We start from the raw sequence: 21,509 nt of genomic DNA on the forward strand, positions 1-21,509 counted from the left end.
GCCATTGTTACCTATCTTAGACTACTTTAGACAGATCTTAAGCAATTTTTCTGTTACAGGTAGCAGCACATTAATATCTGAAGCCTTGACACTTATATCTCCCAAGCCCATACATAATTCTGTGGAATAGGTAAAAGAAAATGTCAAATCATCATCATTTCAAGGTTTTTTTTTTTGGTGGGGAAAAGGAGGACGGGAGGTATCACAGTTTCATTAATTTTTTAAAAACAGAAACATATTAAAATCATAATTTTATTTAGAAAAGCAAAGATGTCTCTTGCTAACTTAACCATACCAAACAATAACAAGTCTAGACAAAGAAAGATGCATATACTTAATTCTCCTGCTTAGACAGAAGCAACCAACCAATTAGGTGTTACCATAAAAATTAAACAGGCATGAAATTAATGTTTTCTACTTAACTTTGTAGAAATTCACTATTCATAAAATATTATAATTTCTTTTGCATGGAAGTTGGGAGACCATAAAAATCTGTGCAAGCTAAAACTGCAAACTTTTCTTAATAAACAATGGGAAAATTTACGATTGTTCTGTAACCTTTTAAAAATGTTTGTGCAAACATTCAAAGCTCTTACTGTTGGTTATAAATGTATAGGGAAATGAAAAAAAGACTAACAGTTCTAGTTTAGTACACTGTAATTTAGCACATCAGAAACATCTACAAGTCAATCAAGAAGAGAAGAGAGGGAGAAAAGATGACATTGCGGTAATTTACTATGTAGTTTTCCTAGAGAATGAAAATGAGAATGAAAATGTTTTATTTCTTTGTAAAACACTCATCAAGAATTGCCTTCTCATCCAGTAACTTAAAATACAGAGGAAGCATCTTTTCTGTGCCTGGGCAAGTTGTCATATTCCTTTTTAAACTCTGAATCAGCTTCCAACATTTTATCCTTTGCCCTTTCAGCGTTGTGAAACATCTCTGAGAATTCCTTTAATATGAAGCTTTTTGCCAACTTCACCTCCTCTAAGACATGTTTATCCTTTTCATCACAACCATTTCCCTTATTTATTTCCGCCTTCACCAAGTTTCTCTGACTGCACAGCTAGTCTCTTGAACAGAGGTAATGCCAACATTCCCATGGTCAGGCATTTCTTTTATAACTCCATTCTTGATTCATATTTTATTTCCAGGGTTATGACTTTTCCTTTGCTGCACATTTATCTTTGTTGGCCCAATTCCCTCTTTTGATTATCCATTTTTGTAAAATGTCATATGGATTTATCACTGGGGGACAAGAAGTCAACACAACTACATGCTGTGTTTTCTATGCATAAAGTGAATAAGAGATGCACAGTGATCTGCCTCTGAAAAACTTGGAAATAAGTGATGTGATTGTGACAGATCATGATGCACATCTGTTATTTACGTGCTGATCTGTAGACTAAGGAGCCAGCAACAAAGTTTGTACTTTATGCAATTACAGTTAACATACCCTGGTAACTGAAATATGAACTGTGTTGTTGGGATTCTGGTGTTATTTAACTAACTGTGAAATCTGTGCTCACTGAAACTCTGCAAAGCAAGGACTTCCTTTAAGCATAGACACCTAAGTGTATGCATCTTAAGAAAATGTTAAAAAAAATCATGCACATACAAAGGAAGAGTGAAATAAGCTACACACCTGTGTGAGATGACTCATCATCACTGTTGTCATCTTTTCTCCCTCTCTTCTTGATTTTTTTAATTCTGTACTCTCTGGCATTGCCGCCACCTCCTCCTCTCACACTTCCACTGCCCTCTGGTGGAAAACGACATTAGTTAGTATTACCTAACTAAATACTGTTTTTAGAAATAATGACAATACATTGTTGTATTTAACTTTACAGTAGAAAAATAAAGCCAAGTTTTGTAAACTCAATCAGTAAAAATTAATAAGATATGAAATCTCTTGAATTTGAGCGACTCACTTAGATAACCTGCCTGCTCTAAATGCAGTCTCTTCCTGTTTCTCTAATGACATCTATTTTCTGCAACTTTGACTGACTTTTTCCTGGCCAAACCCATTCCTTTACCTCCTCTTCTACCTTTTTCAAAAGTGCCCTAATTTGCTTATCTCTGTTACCACAGCCTCATTAACATCCCCAACTACAGTACCTCACAAATTTGGTTTTGTCTTTTTGATTTAAAGATAATTCCCCAGGTTTACAGGAGACATCCTGACTCTCCCGCCGCCCAAAAAGATAACTTCTTGACAGTAGGGAGAACATCTCACTAACGTCTGCATACTTGAGGTTAAGGCAATGCTTGACACATAACAGGGGCTCAATAAATGTTGACCATAAATATTAAATTAAGTAGAAAAATACAGTTATCAATCACCTACTGGCTAAATGACTAAAAAAATACAAACTATGAAACTAAAACACTGTAAATAAAAGTAAAATTGTTACCGAGGTATTTCTCTATTATATATTTACATTTAAAATATCTATTCAACAAAATAGGATACTTTAGTAATGGAACTGTAACACTGAAAAATATTGAAAATACATTTCTCCATAAAAGATTCATTTCTTCAATAAAATGATTTATATAGACAAAGATCTTTTTCTAAACTCTAAGAATTCCATTAGACTTCATCATATTCTATAAGTTCTATTGCTTTCATGATAGAAAAACACAACTTTCAAAAGCACAAGTTTAAAGTGAATGTATCTTTTACATTTGGTAATAAGTTTCTTATGGGAAAGATGTTCTTGTTTGACATTATTCCATGAACTGTAATTAAACTATTATAAAACAACAGCACTATCAGAACAAAACACCAGATGAACCTGAATTTTTAGAAGGATATAAAACAGACTAGTTTTACTGACGTAAGTGCAATCAATTAAGGTGGATTTATAATTATATCTTAAAATAACAAAATATGCATGCTTATGAATATTATTGATTTATTGTGGTAATTTACTATGTAGTTTTCCTAGAACAGAAATTTCAAAATATTATTGAAAGACTTTGTAGAAAAAGGTTTTTGAAGAGGAAGGAATCTCAAAGATATAGTGAATTCCCACAGCAAATGAAGTTTTTATAACGTGTTTAATATAGCTGTATTTAGTAATGAAATATGTTGAATATCTAATTTCTTTAACCCTGATACAGCACTAATAAAATTATTCCTACTATAAAAAGTATGGAAAATACATGTTAATTTCCAAATGCAAGTTACTAGTATGCCAGTGCTACCTAGGATAATTTCCAGTGACTCTAAATTAAAAGAATTTTTAAAAGTCCTTGGGAAATTCATTCACTCAATAAATATTTATGGAGCACTTAAAATATGCCAAGGAGTGCTCTGAGTACTAGGGAAACAATAAATGAGATGGAGCAGACTCCCAAACGATAAAAGACATCACAGTGATAAAAGTGCTGTAAAAAAAACCTGGGAGGATAATCCGATGGAGAGGGACTGTATATACTATTCTGGGTGGTTAGGGAGGCCTCTGTGAGGAACTGACATTTAAAGGTGAGCTCTTAATGACAAGAAGGAAACAGTTACTTGAAGCTTGGGAGGGAACAGCTTGTGCAAAGGCCTTGAGGTGAACACAAACTTGCAAAATTTGAGAATCAAGAAAGAAAAGAAAAGCTACTGGAGCAGGAACATAAAGAATGAGGACAGGATAGCTTATGAAACTAAATAATCACCAATATTTTCATAATTAAAAGTTAATTCACTAGCAAAAGATTTGGTTAATATTAAGTTAAAGGTGAATCAACCAATAAAAGGCCTTTCAAAAGGTCTGATAAGTGCAAAGTTCACTGCAACAAATAAACTCATCTTGAATCTTGTTAATAATAATTTGTTACCTGTTGCTTTCCTCCTTCGTTCATCTTTTTTATCCTTTTTACTTGTATTAACGCTTTCTAAAATGGAGACTTGTTTCAGATCTTCTTCAGTGATTAAATGAACAGGATTATTTTTCATTTCCTGGAATAAAACATGCTTATTTTTTGTAGGCAACAATATATAACATTACAAAAAGCATAAAATAAAAGTTGTTTATACTCACATCCTAACTGTTCTTGTTTGGTTTCATTGCTAAGAACTATAGAGCTTTGTCTCAGCTGCCACTCTGAGATTGTTTCTCCAGGCCCCAAATAAGTCTCCTCCCTTGCTGTTCTTGACTTTTTGTATTTATTACCAGCTAATGAGAAATCTTATCCTATCACTGAACAGCTGATCACACAGCATCAGATGTAATCCTCTTCAACTGTTATTGGCTAATTTTAGCACTGCTTAACGGATGATCCTTGCTACCTCTCTTTTTAAGACTCCCAAGGTCCAGTGCCACTTGGATACCTGAGATTACTAGAAAGATAATGAAATCTCCATCCCCACCCCACCATAATGATCACATATGAGTTGCATACTTAGGCATGTGAACTTTTTTCCCCTCTGGACTCATTCTTCATCTTTGCTTTTTATAAATTTATGTTAGGAACAATGAACTATTTCCAATTTCAGAAACTGATTCTTTATCATGGGAAAGAGTTCTAAATCTGTAGTGACAAACATACATTTTCACATTAAAAATATTTCCTTTTCAGTTTTGCAAAGAAATGTTAAGAATGTTAACAGTTCAAACAAAAAATCAGTTTTTTTTTTCCTGAATTTATTTTTGTGGTTGGAGGGAGGAGCACAAGAAAAAAAAAAAATCAATGATTGTGTAAAATTTTTATTTTAGTAAAGGGTCTCAAATGAAAATAATAATGTAGTCATTTAGTAACTGGTAGCTAACATGTACTAAACATTTTATTTACATTGCTCCTTAATTTATATTTATCCTTGTGAGAGTGGGCATCACCATCCTTTTCTATGAAGATGAGGAAACTGGAAGTCTGTTTGTCAAAGGCAAACAGAGTAAACAAGTTGAAATTAGAACTCAGGTTTACTGATATCAATCCTGTGTACTTTTTACTCCTCTCTGATGCTTTGCAGGCCAAAGGTAGAAAAGTTATATCATTTTTAAGACTATTAAGGAGCTTAAAAGGAATATAGATAAATATAATTTATATATTTAATAAGCCCTCATGAATTTATTAACAGTCTGAGATATAAATGGGCTTTTTCTACCTATTTTGTGAGCAAGCTTTATAATGAGGGTGCTGCTAACCAGAAATATGAATTGAACAGTCATTAAAGCAGACCTGGCATGACCTCTGCTTCTAAACACTTCCATAGCAGTTGCTCTGAGGAACTAATCAATTTTAATAGTAACAATTTCTTTCCTCAATAAGTTATCCCGTTGGTATATCCCAAATAGGTCAAATTATGAGGCTTTGCTAGATTTAGTAAATATAATGTGTACTGATTGATAAATATACTATACATTTATGCATATAATCCACAGGTATCATTTTTATGGATTTTAATGTTGGACCAATACCCTCAGGTGACTTAAGTGTGAAATATATAATTTCATTTGTAAGATTTCAATTTATAAAAGCAGCTTCCTAAGTTCTAACTTCTATGTTCTGATGGGAATGAAGAAGGAGAAAAACAAATCCAGGAGAGGAAATAAAAAGGAATGATGCATTGAAGGAAAATAACGTATGAAACAACACAGTGTTCAGTTTTGGGTATACTGCTTACCTCATTTTTCAAAAGTCATCAGATGATTCTAATGTGAAAGTACTGTTAAAATTAGTAGGTGAAAGGAAATTTGGCATACCTTTTCAGCTTTTTGGTGCATCAGGTCACTGAACAGTTCTGTACAATCATTTATAAATTTTTCACTGACTACAATAGTATCGCTAAAGACTACAGCTAAAGCCTGTTTGCTGAGTGCCCTCATCACATGCTGAAGCAATATTGCAGCATCTTCCACTGATAAGGAACTGGGTAACAGAGGCTAGAATTACAAACAAAATGAAAACAAAGTATAAATGCAATATAATACAGATAAACCATTTGTTATATGTATTCTCTCCCTAAGTCATCTTGTTAATAAGTCCAATGGTTTCAAAACCCTCTATATGCTGACAACCTCCCAAATTGTATTTCTACTTTATCCTCACTCCGAACTCTGAAATCACATATGCTACTGCTTCCCTAACCTCCCCCAACTCATATACCTAACAGGTATCTCATATTTTAACATGTCCTGTTCAAAACAACGTGGTTTGCGCCTCCTGCCCCCAGACTCCCAGCTCCCATCTTCTCTTCCCCATTGCTCCCCCATCTCAATTAATGGAACCACTCTCCGTTCAGTTGATCAGGCCCCAAACCTATAAGTCACACTGAGTTCCTCTCAAAAACTCACAAACATTCCAACTTCAAGTCCTGATAACTTTGCCTCCAAAATACATTTCTTCTTAGCTCTTTCTACTATCTGAAATTAACATTTTCATTAATACCCCTCCTCCCCCCACCAACCATGAAAGTATCCTTCCTGAAAGCTACATCCTAATTCTTAAAATGGCCATATACTAGTGAAGTATCAGTTGTCACTAGTTTAAAGGAAAATTAAGAAGATAAAACATACTGCAATATCAACCCATGTTCCAGAGCTGATGGCTTCCTCTACTGATGCTTCCACCTGATCCACAAGTTCTTGACCAACACAAGCTGCTTTCAAAAATAAGAGTTGTGTAGTCTTATATCTTTTCTTTATGTAGCTCACAGCATCTGGGATTCCAAGTCTGGACAAAGCATCAAATTCTAGAAATACATCACGAGGTTGGAATAGAATCATTATTCACACCTTTTAGAAACCTCAGAAAAAGTTAAGTTCTACCAAAATCTATTCTTTGTGAATGCGCTGTATACTAATAGAGTTTTTTAAGAATAAAACATGGAAGTGTACCATAGCCTATTCCCTGGTTATGTTACCTTCCCAAATTTTTATTACTAAACATATTTGTAGAAAAATTGGTTCAAGTACTTCATTAATTCAGCTTTATCTCTCTCCAATTGAGGGGTCAAAGGGAAACATGAGGACTAAAGAGCAATAAAAGTAGAAATGAGGATAACGGAATGTAATGATTTAAGTAGAGAAACAAAAACTGGAATTTTGATTATAGTTAACTAAAGGAATGGAACTTATTTTTCAAATGTTTCATTAGACAACTGAGGACAAAGCAATCTCTAGTCTAATTTACACTAGTAAAAGATTTAGCATATAAAACAAAAGTAAAAAATTTAAGACTTAAATTTGCAGCCATTAAAGTTATTAAGAGATATCTACCATGCACCCTCTGTCCTCAAATAATAATATTTAAGGAAATTAATTACAACAAAATTCTAATCCAAGTCCTTGGCTGAAGAAACTGAGAAGGCACATTGTAGAAAGTCAAGAAAACATAAGCCAAGCCAGTATTCATTCTAGCACACATTTAAACTGAACACTAATGACTTATTTATAGGTAACTGATCCCTTACATAGTTTGACTTCGGTTATGAAATTGATCAAACTGAGTTTTATATATATATGCTATATATGTTTTTTATATATATATATATATATAAAACATATATATATATATGTTTTAATGATTAAATTCAATTAGTCTACTTTATCCAAATGATGGAACCTCAGAAACAAAATTTAGAATAACTTCTATGTTTCTGAAGTACTGGATAACTAATAAAAATGAACACTGTAAAACTGACAGCAATAAAATATTTCTAAGATTATGTAACTAAAAAACCAAGCAACTTCATAAGTTACAAGATATAATAAATATAATTACTTTTTATGAATTAAAAAGAACCTGAAGTATCACATATAGTATCACATTACTAGAAGGCTGGTAACAATCAATACCGGCTTCTGGCCTTTCTACATTACAACTGTTCAATAACTATGGAATTAAACTCAGTTAACATGACCCACACAAACCTACAGTGTGATGACTACTTTTATACTCAAAAAGAACCATTATAGTCTGCTGGCCAACAGTAAAGTACATGTGTACTCCCAGGGCTAGTACAATCTTTCTAAGAATGTGTTTAATATTAGAAATGATTTTTAGTTAAAAAGAAAAAAAGTTACCCAGATAGCCATTCTGCCTGAGAAAAGAATCCACCCAAGTATTTTGTGTTCTGGAGTAAATGTCAGGGACAAACACTGCTTTATCCTGTCTCCCACCAACCACAGTGCCTCGTAAGCGTCCACTATTAACAAGTTCCTCAAGAACAGCTTAAAAGAAAAGCAAACAAACAGAAAAAAATCAGAGCAGGTAAAAATCTCAAAAAGTAAAACACTAAAATTTCACAATTTAGTTATTCTTACCCTTTAAAAAAGCAATTTAAAATTTAAATTTCATACTAAATAAAGACATTATATTTTAGACAAAACTTTCCTGCCATTTATGAGAATACTCAGGTCATAAATTCAGGAAATTTTGGTAACTAGCTAAAGATGCTGAACTGTAATACAAACTAATTAATATTAATGTTGAATTTTTTAGTCTAATTTTGGGAAAAAAAGCCAATATTTATCTCATGATTAAAAGTAGGCAATTACACACTCTGAGAATAGATAATACACAATCACTAGTGTTACCAAGTTCAATTTCCTCATATTTAGAAAAATCAAGACACCTGGATCCTATTAGAATCAACAGTGTGAAATAAAGCCATGAAAATCTGTATAAATTAATTACTTTTCCACTGTTTAAATTGAAGGAACACATTTTAATCCTACCCATAACAGAAATATAATGCTATGGTTAAGAGGATGGATACGGACCCAGATAGCCTAAGTCCAAACCTCAACTCTGCCACCTACTAGTGCCTGCCATTAACACCAAATTTATGATTTTTATTTAAACCATAACATTCGACTACACACTTTGTTGTTTTAAATATCAAAATCCCCTAAAAAGAGACAAAGCAGATAGAAAGGAGTTATTCCTAAGTGAACCAACAAGAACAGTCAAAAGATGTCTGGCACAAAGAATGATTCAGGAAAGTTAGCTTTTAACAGAAATAAAAATTAGTTTACATATGAATTTCAGAATTCCAATGCTGAGTAAATTAGAGTACATCAGAAAGGTCTAGATTTCACAATTGACTGCAGCACATAATTTTAAATTTTGTGTGATTGTACAACACAAACCCAAGCTAAATTCAGACAAAGTTATCAATTTATCAGTTATTACTTGAAGGACTTTACATTATAATGAAATTTCACCAACTCCGATTATGGAAATTCAGAAATACGTCACATTTTAATTTTAAATTTGTCTTTAAAAATTTAAATTGAACTCCATATTCTGAAAAATATAGTGAACAAAAATTAATTTTTGGTTCTGTATTTAAATTTCTTTTCCATTATTCATTTTAATTTTATATTTGCAGATACCTGAGTTGAAAGATTGTCGCTGCTTTTAAAAATTACTCCAGCCAAGCTTTAAAAAAAACCTTCGAAATCTCATAAGAGTTTCACAAAAACACAAAATAGTCAATGGACCAAAATTATTTTGAAGATATTACTGTACTGTTTGAATGCTAAGAATTTATTTTTAATGTCTATAAGCCTTTTGTAAAAATTTTTTTAGCCAAACACTACTTTCATAAGAAAATGTAGTAAAAATCTGTAAGAAACAAAGTAAAAATTATTCTTAATCCCAAAATTTTAAATCTCTATATGCGTATGCATAACAGAGTATTTTATACATACACAATTTTTTTTTATTCCACGCCCCTTGAGGTACCCAACACTAAATGTTTGGTGGGTATAACAAGACACGTATATGAAAATTGGTATAGAGAAACTTCCCAACCAGAAATATATATTTTTTAATAAATTTATTTAATTATTTTTGGCTGTGTCGGGTCTTTGTTGCTGCACGCGGGGATTCTCTAGTTGCCACGAGTGGGGGCTGTTCTTCATTGTGGTGTGCCGGCTTCTTTCTCATTGCAGTGGCTTCTCTTGTTGCAGAGCCCAGGCCCTAGGCACGCGGGCTTCAGTAGTTGCAACACACGGGCTCAGTAGTTGTGGCTTGCGGGCTCTAGAGCACAAGCTCAGTAGTTTTAGCACACGGGGCTCAGTTACTCTGTGGCACGTGGGATCTTCCCAGACCAGGGATCGAACCCGTGTCCCCTGCATTGGCAGGCAGATTCTCAACCACTGTACCACCAGGGAAGCCCCCTAGAAATATTTTAGTTACATAAGTTTTAAGATTAAAAGAGGCAAAAACATTAAAATTAGTTAAGTTTTACATTTAGTCTATTCAACAGCTAATTAAGTGATATATACTTTAAAGCAAACTCACAGTAAAGAAGCTGCTCCTGAAATCCATATTTTGAAATCAAAGAATTCACTGCTGTAGGCCTTTATGGAAAGGAAAAAAAATTAAAAAAACATTTTACTCATCATAGAGTTACACATACTTATGAATTTAAAAAAAACTAGGATGATTAGTTTATGAAAAACAAATTAATTTAGAAGAAAAAAATGAAGGCAAAAATTGCACCACAGATCAAGATGGCGGGATAGAAGGACGTGGAGCTCACCTCCTCCCATAAATGTATCAAAAATACATCTACATGTGGAATAATTCTCACAGAATACCTACTGAATGTTGGCAGATCTCATACAACCAAAGTTGCAAGAAAGATCACCATTTAACTGGGTAGGAAAAAAAAAAAAGGAATTGGGACAGGATCTACGTCCCTGGGAGGTACCTGTGAAAGAGGGAAGGTTCCCTCACACTGGGAACTGCCTTCACTGACTGGAACATCAGCCAGGCCAGCAAGACAGCTTCAGAGGCTCAGAGGAGAATGCAGCAACCAGCCTGCCACAGGCAGAACAGAGGCTGGCACAGACGGTCCTGACCACCTTGCTGTACTCCCCAGCCAAACGCATGTCTGCTAGTGGGCATGGGGGCTAGGTGCTGAAACTTGGGCTTCAGGGGACAGACCTGGGGAGAGGACTGGGATTCGCTGTGCAGAGACAGCCTGAAGGGGGTGGAGTATGCTTTGGGCTGCAACAGGAGGTGTACACAGGACTGAGCCTGGGTCTGCCATAGAAGCCCCACTGTTAATGGGGTGACCCTCAAGCAAAGGGAGGGGCAAGGCCCCGCCAGAGCAGCCTCAATCTCTGCGTGCTCACAGCAGGTGTGGCTCTGCCTCTATGATCTCTGGGAGCATGCAAGCCCGGGAGTGCTGCCCACACTTGGAGGTGGGGCTGAAATCTGAGCTGTGTCCCAGCAGCTGATCAATCTGCGGATTTATGCCGCTGCTGGTGGCTTTGTAAGCTCAGCACCTGTGGGACATCCAAGCAGATTACTGGCGATCCTGTGGCTGGGGCAAGTCTGGCATTAGCAGCTGCAAGCTTTGTGGGCATGCATACGTGGAGGTGGAGCTGGGGTCTGGGCTGATTCTGTAGCTCCCAGGGCAGGTCCAGGTGTGCGACCATGACAGTTTAGGTGCCTGACTTCAGTGGATCTGCGCTGCTGGTTTTGTGAGCACAGCACCCGAGGGTCACACAGGTCGACTGCCTGCATTCCCATGATTGAGGAGGGGCCAGGGCAGTGCCAACAAGAGCATACTTTGTGAGACTGCACGAGTGACAGGCAACACCACAGATGCCCTCCCGGCAAACAGCTCCTGTGGAGGAACAGGCAGTGGCTTTTCTCCCAGCGGGAGCACTCCAGTCTTGCCTATCTCACACTGCAGTAGCTTAGAAATGTATCTGGGGGCTTCTGCTCCAACAACTGGTGAGCAGACCCTGTCCCCAACAGGGCTGTGACAACCACAGAGCAAAAAGGATGCCCTGCTCAATATCCATTGCAGGCTCTGGTCACCACAACACCAGTCACACCCCCATCAATGGGATAATGGCCAGCACATACTGAGAAAAGACGTGGCAGGGCCCCACACTAAAAACAGCTCTCACACCAAAAATATTAGATTCATGCAGGGTACACGGGGATGCTGCGACATAAAAACAGCCCTCCAAGACCACAGTAGATAACTGTTTCTCCTAAACTCTTACAGTAAGAGAAATATAAGTAAAATGAAGCAGAGGAGCCAAATGCAATGAAAGATCAAGAGAACTCCCCTGAAAGAACAAAAAATGAAACACCTCTCCAGTCTACTAGACCCTGAGTTCAAAAAGGAGGTAATAAAACTACTGAAGGAATTAAGAAAGGCTATCAACAGAAATGCAGATCACTGTAACAAGGAACTAGTTACTAACTATAAAGAGAAACCAAGAAAAATTAGAAAACTCATTTGCTGAGATGAAAGCTGAGCTAAAGGCAATAAATAGCAAACTGAATGATGCAGATGAATAAATGATTAGGAAGAAAGAATAATGGAAATTACCCAATAAGAACAGCAGACAGAAAGAAAAATGAAAAAAAATGAAAGCAATATATAAGACCTATAGGATAATATAAAGTGTGCCAATCTACACATCATAGGGATCCCAGAAGGAGAAGAAAGAGAAAAGGGGATCGAAAATGTACTGGAAGAAATTATGGCTGAAAACTTCCCAAACCTAAGGAAGGAAACAGATATCCAGGTATGGGAAGCAGAGAAGGTCCCAAAAGGATGAACCCAAACAAACCCACAACAGGACATATTATAATTAAAATGACAAAAGTTAAAAGATAAAGAGAGGTTTCTAGGCAGCAAGAGAAAACAAAAGAATTAGTTACAAAGGGAACCTACTTAAGCCTATCAGCTGATTTCTCTACAAAAACGTTTCAGGCCAGAAGGGAGTGACAAGATATATTCGATGTCCTGAAAGGGAAAAACCTACAACTTAGGAAACTCTACCTAGCAAGATTATCATTTAGGAGACAGAAAGAATGTCTCCGACAAGCAAAAACTGAAAGAATACAGCAATACTAAATCTATCCTAAAAGAAATATTGAAAGGTCTTCTCTCAATAGAAAAGAAGCAAGAATCTGTAGGAAAGAAAAAGAATATCACAACTGGAAAGTAAATCACTTAAATAAGCCAGTACACAGATTTTTAAAAAATTATTGTGAAAGCAATATTAACTACAATGAACAGCAAAAGGATAAACATGAAGGTGCAAAAGAGGACATCGAAATCAAAAAATATGGGGGAGAAAAGTAAGAAAATACAGATTTTTTTTTTTTAGAATGTGTTTGAGCCTATATGACTACCAGTTTGTAGCAAGTAGATACAGGAATGGGTTAACATACTTGAAAAACAGCGTAATCACAAATCAAAAACATACAATAGATTCACAAAAAACAAAAAGAAGAGAACAAAAGCATAATACAAAAGAAAACCATCAAACCACAATAGGAAAGACAAAAAGAAAAAGAAGGGAACAAATAAATACAAAATCAACTGGAAAACAAGGTTTAAAATGGCAACAAATACATATCTATCAATAATTACCTTAAATGTCAATAGACTAAATGCTCCAATCAAAAGTCAAAGAGTGGGGCTTCCCTGGTGGCGCAGTGGTTGAGAGTCCGCCTGCCGATGCAGGGGACGCGGGTTCGTGCCCCGGTCCGGGAAGATCCCACATGCCGCGGAGCGGCTGGGCCCGTGAGCCATGGCCGCTGAGCCTGCGCGTCCGGAGCCTGTGCTCCGCAACGGGAGAGGCCACAACAGTGAGAGGCCCGCGTACCGCAAAAAAAAAAAAAAAAAAAAAAAAGTCAAAGAGTGGCAGATTGGATTAAAAAACAAGAGCCTACAACATGCTGTCTACAAAAGACCCACTTTAGGGCAAATGACACACATAGATTGAAAGTGAAGGGATAGAAAAAGATGTATCATGCAAATGGAAGTGACAAGAAGGCGGGGGTAGCAATACTCATATCAGAGAAAACAGACTTTGAAACAAAGACCATAAAAAAAGATAAACAAGGGCACTGAATAATGATAAAAGGATCAATACAAGGAGAAGATATTATACTCTTTAACATATATGCACCCAATATAGGAGCATCTGAATACATAAAACAAATACTAATAGTAGGAGACTTTAACACCAGACTCACATCAATGGATAGATCTTCCAGACAGAAAATCAATAATGCAACAGAGATCCTAAATGACACATTAGAATAGTTAGACTTAATTGATATTTTCAGGGCATTACATCCAATAAAACCAGAATACACACTGTTTTCAAGTGCACATGGAACATTCTCTAGGACTGACCACATACAAGGACACAAAACACACCTCAACAAATTGAAGAGGATAGACATTATTTCAAGTATCTTTTCTGACCACAACAGCATGAAACTAGAAATCAACCACAGAAAGAAAAACAAGAAAAAAAACGATTACATGGAGACTAAACAACTGCTACTAAAAAAACAATGGGTCAAGATGAAATCAAAGAGGAAATTTAAAAATACCTTGAGACAACTGACAATGAAAACACAACCATACAAAATCTATGGCATGCAGCAAAAGCAGTCCTTAGAGGGAAGTTCACAGCAATACAGGCCTTCCTCAAAAAATAAGAAAAATCTCAAATAAACAACCTAACCTACCACCTAAAAGAATTAAAAGAAAAAAACAAAACCTAAAGTCAGAAAAAGAAAGGAAATAATGAAGATCAGAGAGGGAATAAATAAAAGAGATTTAAAAAAATAGACACAAACAACCCAATCAAAAAGCAGGTAGAAGATCTAAACAGATACTTCTCCAAAGACATACAGATGGCCAATACAGATAAAAAAACGCTCAACAATGCCAATTATTAGAAAAATGCAAATCAAAATTACCATGAGGTATCACCTGACACCAGTCAGAATGACCATCATCAAAAACGTCTACCAACAATGCTGAAGAGGGTATGGAGAAAAAGGAACCCTCCTACACTGTTGGTGAGAATGTAAATCTGTACAGGCACTATGGAGAACAATATGGAGGTTCCTTAAAAAAACTAAAACTAGAGCTACCATATGATCCTGTAATCCCACTCCTGGGCATATAACTGGACAAAACTATAATTCAAAAAGATACATGCATCCCAATGTTCACTAGAGCACTATTTACAATACACAAGACATGGAAGCCACCTAAATGTCCATTGATAGATGAATGGATAAAGAAGATGTGACAGATATACATACACACCCACACACGCAATTGGATATTACTCAGCCATAAGAAAAATGAAATAATGCCATTTGCAGCAACATGGATGGAACTAGAGATTATCATACTAAGTGAAATAAGCCAAAAAAGACAAATATCATACGATATTGCTTATATGTAGAATCTAAAAAAAAAAAATGATACAAATAAACTTATTTACAAAACAGAAATAGACCCACAGGCATAGAAAACAAACTTATAGTCACCAAAGGGGAAAGGTAGGAGGGAGGGATAAATGAGGAACTTGGAATTAACATATACATACTACTATACATAAAATATCAATAGATAAACAACAAGGACATACTGTATACCACAGGGAACTATACTCAATATTTTGTAATAATCTATAAGGGAAAAGAATCTGAAAAATATATATACACACACATATACTATACATACATGTAACTGAATCACTTTGCTGTACACCTGAAACACACCACTGTAAATCTATACTGCAATTAAAAAAAAAAGAAATCAATAAAATCAAGAGCTGGTTCTTTCAAAGGGTAAACAAAACCTACAGACCTCTGGCCAGGCTCACCAAGAAGAAAAGAGAGAACTAAATGAAATAAGAAATGAAAGAGAAGAAATAACAACTGATACCACAGAAATACAAAAACTATAAGAGAATACTATGAACAATTATATGCCATCAAATTGGACAACCCAGAAGAAATGGACAAGTTTCTAGAAACATACAGTCCTCCAAAACGGAATTAAGAAACAAATTAATTTGAACAGAATGATCACTAGAAGTGAAACAGAATCTGTAATTAAAAAAACTCCCTGCAAACAGAAGTCCAGGACGGAATGGCTACACGGGGGAATTAATTCTACCAACCATACAAAGAACTTATACCGATCCTTTTCAAACTCTTCCAAAAGACTGAAGAGGAGGGAACACTCCCAAAGACATTCTATGAAGTCACCATCATCCCGATACCAAAACCAAACAAAAATACCACCAAAAAAGAAAATTACCAGTATCTCTGACAAATGTAGATGCAGAAAATCTCAACAAAACATTAGCAAACCAAATCCGGTAACACATAAAAAAGATCATACACCACGACCAATTGGGATTCATCCCAAGTTCACAAGGATAGTTCAACATAGCAAATCAATGGGATACACCACATAAACAAAAGAACAGACAAAAACCACATGATCATCTCGATAGCTGCAGAAAAAGCATTTGACAAAATTCAACATCCACTCAGGATAACAACTCTTACCAAAGTGGGTACAGAGGGAACATATCTCAACATAATAAAAGCTATTTATGACAAACCCACAGCCAACATAATACTCAACGGTGAAAAGCTGAACGCATTCCCGCTGAAATTTACTACAAGGATGCCCACTGTCACCACTTCTGTTCAACACAGTATCAGAAGTCCTAGCCACAGCAATCAGACAATAAAAAGCAATAAAAGGTACACAAATTGGAAGGGAAGAGGTAAAATTATCATTATAAGCAGATGACATAATACCATATATGGAAAATCCTAAAGACGCCACACAAAAACTAGAACTGATAAATGAATTCAGCAAGGTAGCAGGATACAAGATTATCATACAGAAATCTGTTGCATTTCTTTATACTAACAATGAAATATCAGAAAGGCAAAGCAAAAAAAAAATTCCCTTTAAAAACTGCATCAAAAAAAGATATACTTAGGAATAAACCTCATCAAGGAGGTGAGAGACTTATATGCTAAGAACTACAAAACATTAACAAAGGAAACTGAAGATGATTCAAAGAAATGGAAAGATATCTCATGCTTTTGGATTGGAAGAATTAATATTGTTAAAATATTAATACTACCCAAAGCAATCTACAGATTTAATGGAATCCCTATCAAATTACCCATGACATTTTCCACAGAACTAGAACAAATAATCCTAAAATTTATATGGAACTATAAAAGACCCAGAATCGCCAAAGCGATCCTGAGGAAAAAGAACAAAGCAGGAGGCATAACCCTCCTTGACTTCAGACAATACTACAAAGCTACAGTAATCAAAACAGCATGGTACTGGCACAAAAACAGACACATGGATCAATGCAACAGAAAAGACAGCCCAGGGAATTCCCTGGTGGTCCAGTGGTTAGGACTCTGTGCTTTCACTGACAAGGGCACAGGTTCAATCCTCGGTCAGGGAACTAAGATCCCGCAAGCCACACGGCCAAAAACAACAATAACAGAAGACAAACAGAGCCCAGAAATAAACCCACACACCCCTATGGTCAATTAATCTTCGACAAAGGAGGCAAGAATATACAATGGGGAAAAGACAGTCTCTTCAGCAAGTGGGCTGGGAAAGCTGGGCAGCCACATGTAAATCAATGAAGGTAGAACACTCCCTCATACCATACACAAAAATAAACTCAAAAATGGCTTAAAGACTTAAATATAAGACATGACACCATAAAACACCTAGAAGAGAACATTGGCAAAACATTATCTGACATAAATTGTAGCAATGTTTTCTTAGATCAGCCTCCCAAGGTAACAGAAATAAAAGCAAAAATAACCAAATGGGACCAAATCAAACTGATAAGCTTTGGCACAGCAAAGGAAACCATAAACAAAATGAAAAGACAACCTACGTACTGGGAGAAAATGTCTGCAAGCAATGTGACCAACAAGGAGTTATTTCCAAAATATACAGTTTATATAGCTCAATTTAAAAAAAAAACAAAAAACACCAAACAACCCAATCAAAAATGGACAGAAGACCTAAATAGACATTTCTCCAAAGACGACATAAAGATGGCCAATAGGCACACGAAAAGATGGTCAACATCACTAATTATTAGAGAAATGCAAATCAAAACTACAATGAGGTATCACCTCACATGGGTCAGAATAGCCATCATCAAAAAGTCTACAAATAATAAATGCTGGAAAGGGTGTGGAGAAAAGGGAACCCTCCTACACTGTTGGTGGGAATGTAAACTGGTGCAGCCACTGCGGAAAACAGTATGGAGTTTCCTTAAAAAACTAAAAATAGAGCTACCTTTTGATCCAGCAATCTCACTCCTGGGCATATATCCAGAAAAGACAAAAACTCTAATTTTAAAAGATACACACACCCCAATGTTCATAGGAGCACTATTAATAATAGCCAAGATGTGAAAGCAATCTAAGTGTCCATCAACAGATGAATGGATAAAGATGTGATATATATATATATATACACACACACAATAGAATATTACTCAGCCATAAAAAAGAGTCAAATGTTGCAATTTGCAGCAACATGGATGGACCTAGAGATTATCATACAAAGTGAAGTCAGAGAAAGACAAATGCCATATGACATCACTTACATATGGAATCTAAACTATGATACAAATGATCTTATTTACAAAACAGAAAGACTCAGACATAGAAAACTTATGGTTATCAAAGGGGAAAAGGGGTGGGGGAGGGATAAATCAGAAGTTTGGGATTAGCAGATACAAACTACTATATATAAAATAGATAAACAAGAAGGTCCTACTGTATAGTACAGGGAACTATATTCAGTATCCTATAATAAAGTATAATGGAAAAGAACATGAAGAAAAATATATATACACATATATAACTGAATTGCTTGCTGAACACCAGAAACCAACACAACACTGTAAATCAACTAAAAAAAAAAAAACTGCACCAAATTTTACATCCTTAAGCAGAATTATGCTATTGAAATACCAGGTAATTGATCTGTCTTCCCATTCTGTGATCAATTTGCTTTCCCACCAAAATTTCACCTCAAATTTGGTGACTCTTGACTATCTGTCTTGCCCTTTATTGTATGTTAATTTCTTGTTCATTCTATTTTTTCTGTCTGTGAGGCTCCCCTCACCTGGGAAGTCAGTGAATGTTATATGATTCCATTTCTGAAGAAAAATGAGATCACGAACATATTGAAAGGAAACTGAATGCTGTATTCCAGTTAGGGTGTATGACTGGGAGAAATCCACTTTAATTTCTCTTTTGCTTATCAGTCTTTTCTATAATGATTATACATTTCTTTGTTTGTTTGTTTTGTTTTTGCGGTACGCAGGCCTCTCACTGTTGTGGCCTCTCCTGTTGCGGAGCACAGGCTCTGGACACGCAGGCTCAGTGGCCATGGCTTACGGGCCCAGCCGCTCCACGGCATGTGGGATCTTCCTGGACCAGGGCACGAACCCGTGTCCCCTGCATTGGCAGGCGGACTCTCAACCACTGTGCCACCAGGGAAGCCCCATTTCTTTTTTTTTTTTGAACAGCTTTAATGAGATATACAAAATTTACATATAAATCTAACCAATTCTAAGTATACAATTCAACAATCTCAATAAATTAATAGAACTGAGCAACCAACACCACAATCCAGTTTTAGAAGGTTTCCATCACCCAAAAAGTTCCTTCCCAGATATTTGCAGTTAATTCCTGTTGCCACCCGTAGACCTAGGGAACCACCGATCTGCTTTCTGCCTCTACAAATGTGCTTTTCTAGAGATTTCTTATAAATGGAATCAGTATGTGGTCTCTTGTGTCCAGCTTCTTTTACTTAGCATGTCTTTGAGGTTCATGCATAATAAAGCACAGATCAGTATTCACTCCTTTTTGTTGCTGAATAGCATACTGGTGTATGGATATACCATATTTTGTTGTTTGTATCCATTTGTCAGTTGATGGACACCTGGATTATTTCCAGTTTGGGGCTATTATGAATAATGCTGCTATGAAGATTTGTTTCATGCCTTTGTGCAGAGATATGTTTTCATTTCTTTTGGATAGATCCCTGTGAATGCTTTTCTTTTATAATAATTACAATTTATTTTAAGTAAAGGAAACTATTGAAAAAAAAGGTCTAGACTTTTTTCTGACTCCAATTTTTTCATCCCTATTCATTTTAAGCCAATTATACCAGTTCTCTGGTTTAGGTTTAGTCTGTGTTTTTATTCTTACACATATAACTAAAAGACTTTTACGTTATTCTAACTACTTGATTCTCTCTTGTTATTTGAAATGTTATAAATTTTCCCTATGACAAACCTGGGAGAGCAGAAACAGTTGTCTAAATATGAATTAATACTTAAAACCGCTGTGTTTGGGGATTTTTGACTAAACTATTATTTTTAGCAAATTCCTATATAGATCAATTTGGTTTGTATTAAATTATTTTACCTAAAATTTTCAGTTGAGTTATCTAGAGCCCCCCACCCCCCACCCCGGACCAATTAGGTCCAATTACGTGAAGTTTGCTCTCCTGTTTATCTTATTACAACCTTCTCATGTTTTTTGTTTTCTGTTCCTTTCTACCTGAGCACATTCCTACAAAAATGCAGAGGGCATCTTGAAGAACTTTATCTTAAAACTGCTGGGTGCATAACTTACTGTGGGTGTTCAATAAAAGTTTAATTGGATTGCACAAACTTTCTAGCTTTTTTTGTACAATGAAACTTAGCTGCTGAATTATTTCAATCTGGAATACAATGTAGCTTAGTATTCTTCTAACTACTTCCTGCTCTTCTTTCTGGCTACCCATAGTAACAATAAACATAAACCCTTTTCAATCAGAGATGCAGGTCTTCTCTCTGAAGTTAGACCAGAAAACTGAGTTGGTTCCTTGTATTTAAGAGGCAAATATGAAGATACATTACCTTAATTGGAACTATCTAGAAGCCACACAACCTAGCAACATCTTTTGTGGCTCAAAATTTGTTTTTGCTCTCATGGTTTGATAATACCTCCATATAGAGAAACTCAGGGCTACTATGAGTCAGGAAAATATTATTTGCTGAACCAGATGATAACTACACTCACCACAAAAACTAGTCAAAGAAAAAGGATAAATATTTGTTAATAGGAAAAATACACTTTTAGTTTTTTTTTTGTTTTTTTGACTAAGTGATAAACGTTCAGGGTACAAAAAAGTTACAAAACGGAGTCCCCCTCCATTCCTATCACTCAGCTACTCAGTTCCTCTCCTGGAAAAAACTACTGTTCTTGTGTTAGAAGGGTGATCTGGTGGAATCTGTCAGAGCCTATGTAAAGCAGACATCCACATAGGGAAGAGAGCTGTAGCAGCAAATGGGAGATCAGTCACATAAAGGGGAATTAATCAAATAAGTAAATACATTAAGGATAATGGGAGCTAGGTTTCTCATGGACAGAGAAGGGAGTTACAATTATGGAAAAGGAGGCAACTAGAACAAGACTTAGAGTGTTGGAGGTATCAGTGTGAACTCATGGTTCCTGATACACAAAAATACAAAAATATAGATATATAGGGGGGTGTATACAATTGTGTAACGTGTATACCTTAGCTTGTCTGCTGAGAGGGCTTGGGAGTAGGAACAACCAAACAGCAATAAACAATCTAGTGTCCAGATCTTGGTTTCTAAATACTATACTCTACTAAAAGGAACCAGGGCTCATTGGA

General features: G+C 35.7%; 1 protein-coding gene across 2 annotated transcripts in view; it reads right to left on the reverse strand.

Annotated features, from left to right (window-relative positions):
* The window catches only part of UFL1 (UFM1 specific ligase 1), a 52,177-nt gene that overhangs the window by 10,370 nt on the left and 20,298 nt on the right, over positions 1-21,509 (reverse strand). For both annotated transcript variants that reach the window (XM_060167772.1, XM_060167773.1), the window contains 6 exons: positions 10,247-10,305; positions 8,020-8,166; positions 6,511-6,686; positions 5,698-5,877; positions 3,833-3,953; positions 1,647-1,763 (listed from right to left, as the gene is read on the reverse strand). In XM_060167772.1, the coding sequence (XP_060023755.1) occupies positions 1,647-1,763; positions 3,833-3,953; positions 5,698-5,877; positions 6,511-6,686; positions 8,020-8,166; positions 10,247-10,305 (800 nt within the window). The remainder of the gene's footprint in view (positions 1-1,646; positions 1,764-3,832; positions 3,954-5,697; positions 5,878-6,510; positions 6,687-8,019; positions 8,167-10,246; positions 10,306-21,509) is intronic.

The sequence above is a fragment of the Lagenorhynchus albirostris genome, chromosome 12 (assembly GCF_949774975.1).
Source record: "Lagenorhynchus albirostris chromosome 12, mLagAlb1.1, whole genome shotgun sequence".
Lineage (NCBI taxonomy): Eukaryota > Metazoa > Chordata > Mammalia > Artiodactyla > Delphinidae > Lagenorhynchus > Lagenorhynchus albirostris.